This window comes from Calidris pugnax, unplaced genomic scaffold, assembly GCF_001431845.1.
Source record: "Calidris pugnax isolate Ruff unplaced genomic scaffold, ASM143184v1 scaffold28, whole genome shotgun sequence".
NCBI lineage: Eukaryota > Metazoa > Chordata > Aves > Charadriiformes > Scolopacidae > Calidris > Calidris pugnax.
Window position 1 is genome coordinate 8,482,939 of NW_015090842.1, and position 6,672 is coordinate 8,489,610.

At 64.0% G+C, this 6,672-nt stretch overlaps 1 protein-coding gene across 1 annotated transcript in view; it reads right to left on the reverse strand.

The window, feature by feature from the left end:
• The window catches only part of GSE1 (Gse1 coiled-coil protein), a 19,956-nt gene that overhangs the window by 8,789 nt on the left and 4,495 nt on the right, over nucleotides 1-6,672 (reverse strand). The window contains exons 3-8 of the mRNA XM_014942572.1: nucleotides 5,427-5,608; nucleotides 5,071-5,268; nucleotides 4,398-4,589; nucleotides 3,910-4,232; nucleotides 3,138-3,462; nucleotides 274-857 (exon numbers count right to left, since the gene is read on the reverse strand). Of these exons, the coding sequence (XP_014798058.1) occupies nucleotides 274-857; nucleotides 3,138-3,462; nucleotides 3,910-4,232; nucleotides 4,398-4,589; nucleotides 5,071-5,268; nucleotides 5,427-5,608 (1,804 nt within the window). The remainder of the gene's footprint in view (nucleotides 1-273; nucleotides 858-3,137; nucleotides 3,463-3,909; nucleotides 4,233-4,397; nucleotides 4,590-5,070; nucleotides 5,269-5,426; nucleotides 5,609-6,672) is intronic.

Sequence of the window (6,672 nt, forward strand, 5' to 3'; positions counted from 1 at the left end):
GCCGCTGTTCTTATCCCCGCTCGCGCAGTCCCATTAATATTTAAAGCCCGCTTATTAGCCTCAGTTCATCATTTATTAATTGGGCATGTCTAGAGCGGAGGATTTACCGGCTTGCGGGAGCGGTTGCATCGCTGGCTGCCGGCATCCCCGGGAGACCCACCGGCTGCCCCCACCACCGCCAGATCCCGGGGCTGGTTGCGGGGAGGAGGCCGTGGGGGACACACACACACCTCGTACCCCCTCCCTCGACACGGTGCAAACCCAACACCTCACCTTTCTCACGGGCTTCCCGCCGCCGGCGCTCCTCCAGGTCGAGTTTGCTGACCAGCCTGCGGTGCTGCTGCACAAACTCGTCGTAGATGTACATGGGGTCCTGGGTACGGGGCACCGGGGGGGGCCGGTAGGGCGAGCTGGGCTTGGTGGTCTCGGCGAAAGGGGTGGCCGGGGGTCTTTGCTGGCTCAGGATGCTCTGCGTGGACTTCTCCAGCTCGGCGAGGAAGGGGGCGTGGGTGAAGCTCCCGTGCTCTGGGGCGCCGGGCTCCCGTCCTGGGGGGTATTTCTCCAGGGCATCCCTCTTCCTCGCCCCCTCCTCCAGCTTCTCGGGGCAGAAGACCCTCTCCACCTTCACCAGCGGGATGCCCTGACGGCTGGGCTCGAAGGGGGCTGGGTGGCCGTGGAGGGAGTGGGGTTCGGGAAGACGCCGGGGGGGTTCTGGGGGGCTCTCCATCAGCGAGACGGGGTTCCAGAGGGAGGTGGTGACAGGGTGGTGCTGGGGTTTGGGGGAGATGAGCGGTGGGGGGCCACCAAAGTGCTGCCCCGGCTCCCGGCCACTGGGCTCGTGGCGGCTCGATCCCGACCTGGGGAGAGAGGAGAGGACCGTAGAGGTGAGGGGCCAGCACAGAGACCCAGTTACACCCTGACATCAGGCTGCTTTTGGGGGAAAAACACACTGTTTAGAACCACCCAGAGGGGTTTGTGCACATGGAGCTGCCACTCTCATGCCCTCCTGTGCCACCACCCCGAGGGAACAGGGGGGCAGAGTTAAGGATGCTCCCGGGCTGCATCCTTGGGGTGCTGGAACCCAGGTTTGGCCTGCCCCTGGCTGCCCACCGTGGGGACAAAAGATCCACAGCTCCTGGCACAGCCCTGCTCTCCCTGCAGCGAGGGCACAGCCCTGCTCCGACAGCCGGGGCGGGAGCCAGCCCGTCGGCGGGATCAATATTTCATGCGCCCAAGCTGCGCATTTAACGCTTTTCTGCTCCAGCGCCCCGGACCTTCGTGCACGGAGCAGGGAGTTCAGCCCCGGCGCCGGGTCAGGAAGCATCCCCTGCCCTGCCGGGGAACGGCTCCTCTCCCTCCCCGCTGGATACGGGCAGCCCCGGGATGGGGATGGGGATGGGGATGGGGATGAGGATGAGGATGGAGTATCCCCCGGCTGCAGGTGTTTTGGGGTGACCTCGCTCTCTCCTCTCTGGTTGGAGGGTGGGAGGAGCGGGATGGGGCAGGGAGGCTGTGGTGGGTGATCGTTTTTGTGCCTCCCCGTGATCTGCTCCTTTATTATCCTCGATGAGCCGCACTAATCCCCTGGATACCCAAAAAACCAACAAAGGGAGCCAGCAGCAGAGCTGGCTGGATGAGCCCGTGGCTGCTTAAGAGCTCAGCAACAGGGGGTGAGCCAGCCCCTGGCCATCAGGAGATGTGGGCAGGCTCCTCTGCACCCCCTCCCCCTGAAAAAAAATCAATGGGGATCAGGGAGAGTGCCCCCCCTCCACCCCCAAGCAGGGCATCCCACCGCCAGGGCTCTGCTGCACGGCAGGGAGGTGTAATTAGGTGCCTGGGCAGCACCTGGCCGCTCGCCGCTGGCCCTTGGCCACCTCCCGGGCTCGTCGCCTGCCGCCGAGCAGATGTCGGGCACCGGCAATGCCCGGCGCTGCCAGCGCAGCCGGCCCGGCTGGCACCGCGCGGTGGGGACCTGCTGGCACCGGCCGAGCGTGGCGGCTCCTGCTCGGGGGGCTGGGGAGAAGGGGGGGAACATGCAAGGATTGAAGGGCATGGCTGTAGGATGCTGGCTACCAAAGCGATGTGGGGGGCTGGAGGCAGCTAAGGGAGTGCACAGCCATGGGGCAGGGTGGGAAATCCCCATAGGTGTTACAGAAGGGATGGCTGCGATGTGGGAAAATCATGGGATTGTCAAGAGTTGGAAGGGACCTTCAGAGATCTTCCAGTCCAACCCCCCTGCCAAAGCAGGGCTGCCCAGAGCACATCACTCAGGACTGCATCAAGGCAGGGCTTGAAGATCTCCAGAGAAGGGGACTCCACACCCTCCCTGGGCAGCCTCTTCCAGGGCTCTGGCACCCTCACCCTAAAGAAGTTTTTCCTTGTATTTGAATGGAACTTATGGCTGCAACGGGGGAAAATCATGGGATTGTCAAGAGTTGGAAGGGACCTTCAGAGATCTTCCAGTCCAACCCCCCTGCCAAAGCAGGGCTGCCCAGAGCACATCACTCAGGACTGCATCAAGGCAGGGCTTGAAGATCTCCAGAGAAGGGGACTCCACACCCTCCCTGGGCAGCCTCTTCCAGGGCTCTGGCACCCTCACCCTAAAGAAGTTTTTCCTTGTATTTGAATGGAACTTCCCATGTTCCAGCTTGTGCCCGTTGCCCCTCATCCTATTGCTGGAAAACACTGAAAAGAGTCCGGCTCCATCATCCTTCAACCCACCCTTTAGATACTTGTAAACGTAGATAAGGTCTCCCCTCAGCCTTCTCTTCTCCAGGCTAAAGAGCCCCAACTCTTTGAGCCTTTCCTCATCAGGAAGATGCTCCAATCCCTTAATCATCTTTGTTGCCCTGCGCTGGGCTCTCTCCAGTGGTTCCCTGTCTCTCTTGAACTGGGGAGCCCAGCAATATTCCAGTTCTGGTCTCACCAGTGCAGAGCAGAGGGGAAAAATCCCAGAGACATTACAGCAGGGATGGCAGCGACGTGGGAAAACGCCGTGAGGTTTCAGGGGGAAGCTGCACGGAATCATATGGGGTTGGAAGGGACCTCTGGAGATCATCTAGTCCAACCCCCCACTGGATGGTTGACCATCCATCCCCATGGGGTCACCTCCGGATGGGGACCAGCAGCATCCCTACCTGGGGTGCTCGGGCCGATGCTCGGGCTCAGGCTGGCTGGGGGTGCGCCCCATGTCCAGGTGCTGCTCCAGCACTTGCTGCCGGAATTCCGAGACTTGGGATTGCCGATCTTCCTTCTCCTGGCGCAGGCGGCGCTGCCGGGCCAGCCACTTCTCCTCCTCGTTGGTGCGGTGGATGAGCAGGGCCGTGGCCGCGCTGCTCCCCGGCAGCGGGAACACGTTGTGGTTGGGGATGAGGCTGGGCACGGGGTGGTGGGAGGCGGGCGGGGGGTGCAGCGGGTGCTGGATGGGCTTCGGCGTCGGCAGCACCGAGTCCTTGAGTTTCTCTGGAGTGGAAAAAGAGGGTGTTGGGGGAGTCAGGGTGAAGAAAGTGTGGGGCTACCCACAGCCATCGCTGGCTACCGAGGTATTTTGGGGTACAGGGGGTCCCTCCCAGCATCCCTGTGGAGCCAGACCCCGCTGCTCCCCCCACCCACGCGGTGCCGGGGGGGCTCGTTGCCCGCACAGCTGCCAGGCGAGCCGTGGCACCGGGCACATCACCACCCCAGACCGAGTCAGATGGCATGAGCACCGTCTCCGAGAGCCGCGGCAGCTGGGCTTTTGGCAAAGCGAGCTGGCAGCCGGGAGAGCCCAGCTCTGTCCCGAGCCACCTCCCGGGGCCACCGACCCCCTCGGATTTGCCATCTGGAGGGGAAAGCTGGGGGGACTGTGGCAAGCTGTGCCGAAGGCGGCATCCCCCCCCCTCCCCGCAGTGTCACCCGTGGGGACGTTACCTGGTCTGCTGGGTGCCAGAGGCTCTGCCAGCTTGCCCCGCTCCTCGGCCGGGTGGCCCCGCAGCCCGTGCAGCTCGGCCACGGGGAGGAAGGGCCCTTCCATGGCTTTCACCATGCTCAGCTCCTTCTCCCGGGCGCGTTCCCGCTGCCTCTCCAGCTCCCTCTCCCTCTCCTTCTCCCGCTCTCGTTCCAGCTCCTTCTCTCGTTCCCGCTCCCGTTCGCGCTCCTTCTCCCGCTCCCGGTCGGCTTCTCGCTCCCGCTCCTTCTCCCGCTCCCGCTCGCGCTCCCGCTCCCTCTGCCGCAGCTCCTCGTCCATTTGCAGCCTGCAAAGAAAACCCCCACAAAAAAAAAAAAAAAAAAAAAAAAACCCAACCCCCAGAAGACAACCCCCAGGTGCCTGTTAGCATCCCCTGGGGTGCTCTGTCAGCCCCCCCCCCCTGCCAGCCCCCTACCCCAGCCGTCGTCGTCCCCCCCTCCCCATCCCGTACCTCTCGGCAGCGAGGCTGGAGATGCGCTCGGACTGCAGGGCAGAGAGGGAGGAGTGCGAGAGCTCGGGGGGGTACCGTACCCCCGAGAGGTGCAGGTGCATGGCCGAGGGGTGCAGGGGGGGCAGCGAGCCCGGGGCCGGCAGCGGGTAGAAGGGGGACCGCAGCGCCGACAGGCAGTACGAGTCGTCCATCCTGGGGAGACAGGGATGCTTGGAACCCCGATTCCCACCACCCTATCCCCCCCCCAAAGCGTGGTACAAGTCATCTGTCCTGGGGAGACAGGGATGCTCAGCGGGATGTGCTGCTCGGAGCCCTGATTCCCCCCCCCCAGAATCAATCCCAGGCTGGGTGGGGGCTGCCTTCTGCTGGGAGAAGGGGTTTGGAGAGCCCCAAAACACCCTCAGTGCAGTACGAGTTGTCCATCCCGGGGAGACAGGGATGCTCAGCAGGATGTGTCACTCGGACCCCCAATTCCCACCCCCCTACCCCCCCCAGAATCAATCCCAGGCTGGGTGGGGGCTGCCTTCTGCTGGGAGAAGGGGTTTGGAGAGCCCCAAAACGCCCTCAGCGCAGCCCAAACGTCCTCCCCAGACCAGGCTCCCACCTCCCCAGCCCCCAGAGCTTGCCCTCTGGCTAGCAGCATCCCACCATGCCCGTGCTCGGCGATGCCCACCTGAAGGCGGGGTGCGGGAAGGGGTGATGTGTCAGGTAGCTGGGGTGGTAGTAAGCGGCAGCGGTGGCCGGGTCCAGGCCGAGGGGTGGCAGGGAGGACATGCGGAGGTCCTCGGCGGTGTGGTAGGGACGGAAGCTGCGCAGGTAATCCTCGGTGACGGCGCTGGGAGGCACCACGTGGTGGACCGGCCGCTGTAGGCTGTGGGAGTAGGGAGATGGTCACCATCCCACCCTGTCCCCCCTCCCCAGGGAGATGTCACCTTCCCGGGATGCTTGGTGGGACCAGACTTTGCAGGGGATGCCCACATCATCCAACCACCCTCCCCTCCAAGTCCCATCCATCGCTGCCGGACTCACTTGAGAGGCGGGAAGCGGGAGTCCTGGACCACGGAGCTGGGGGGCAGCCCGAAGGAGTAGGGTGTCCCCAGGAGGTGGGAAGGGACAGCGGGGCCCCCCGCTTTCTCCTGCGTGAGGGGGGGCTCCGAGATGAGGCGCTCGCGGCCGGCACTGCTGCTGCTGCCTCGGGACCCGGCTTCTTGCTGGAAGGCAAAGAGGCAGAAACGCTGAGCCGGGCGTTAGGGGACAGCAAGGACCCCACAAAAGTTGGGAATGTCCCCACTGTGTCCCCACCTCAAGGCCCTGGGTGGGTCCCCAGGGTTCCCAGCTGGCAGCGGTACCCAGGGGAGGATGCATCCACTGGAGCATCCTCCTACTGGAGCATCCTCCTGCATCCCTGCTGTCAAAGGGCAGGCTGGATGGGTGTGAGGGTCTGGGAGGGGGGTTATAATGGGGGGGGGCACCGATGGGAGAGGGGGTGTTGAAGCCAGGGCAGTGCTGATGGCAGGACATATTACCTGCCTGGAGATTTATGGGCTGCTTTGTTCTCCAGAGCTATTAATCATCCAGGGAGGATACAGACACAGCTGGTGGAAAACCAGCAGCCCCTTTGATAGCGACCATAAACTGGGGTGTCATCCTGGCCCCCACCCCGGGGCCTTGCAGACAGGTTGGCATCAGCACCCCTGCCCCATCGTGGCACCTCAGCCACCTTCCATCATCCCAACACCAGGATGAAGGTTCCTCCCTTCTGGCACTCGTGTCAGCTGGGGAGGGACCCCCCCTGCGGCAAGGGAGGACCCCTTGGGGTGACAAGAGACCCCGCGGGGTCTGGCAATTAGGCGGGTGATCTCCGGCAAGGCAAGGCTGGGTTTAAAAATAATTATTTTTCATTGCATCTTCTCCATCTAGCCAGCTGGAGGAGGAGGAGGAGGATGGTGGCAGCCCCTGGGATCCCCCCTCCCTCCTGCTCCTGGTGTTGTGCATCCCCTCCCCATCCAGTCCCGGTCCCCAGACCCTCCGGGGCAGGTCACAGGTCCCCGGCCGCCGTCATCGGGGACAGCCCCAAGGTCACAAAGGGCGTCCCCCACCTCCCGCCGCCTCCGCCGCCTGCATTAAGGCTTATTGTGCGTGCCAGGCTCTGCTCTAATTACCTCCCCGGCTCGGGGCGTCACGCTGCGAGCACGGCTCTGCCAGACAATAACCCACGCTCGGTTAACCCCCGTGCTGCGGGGGTCACCGGGGAGGAGGTGACACGGGGGGGGGG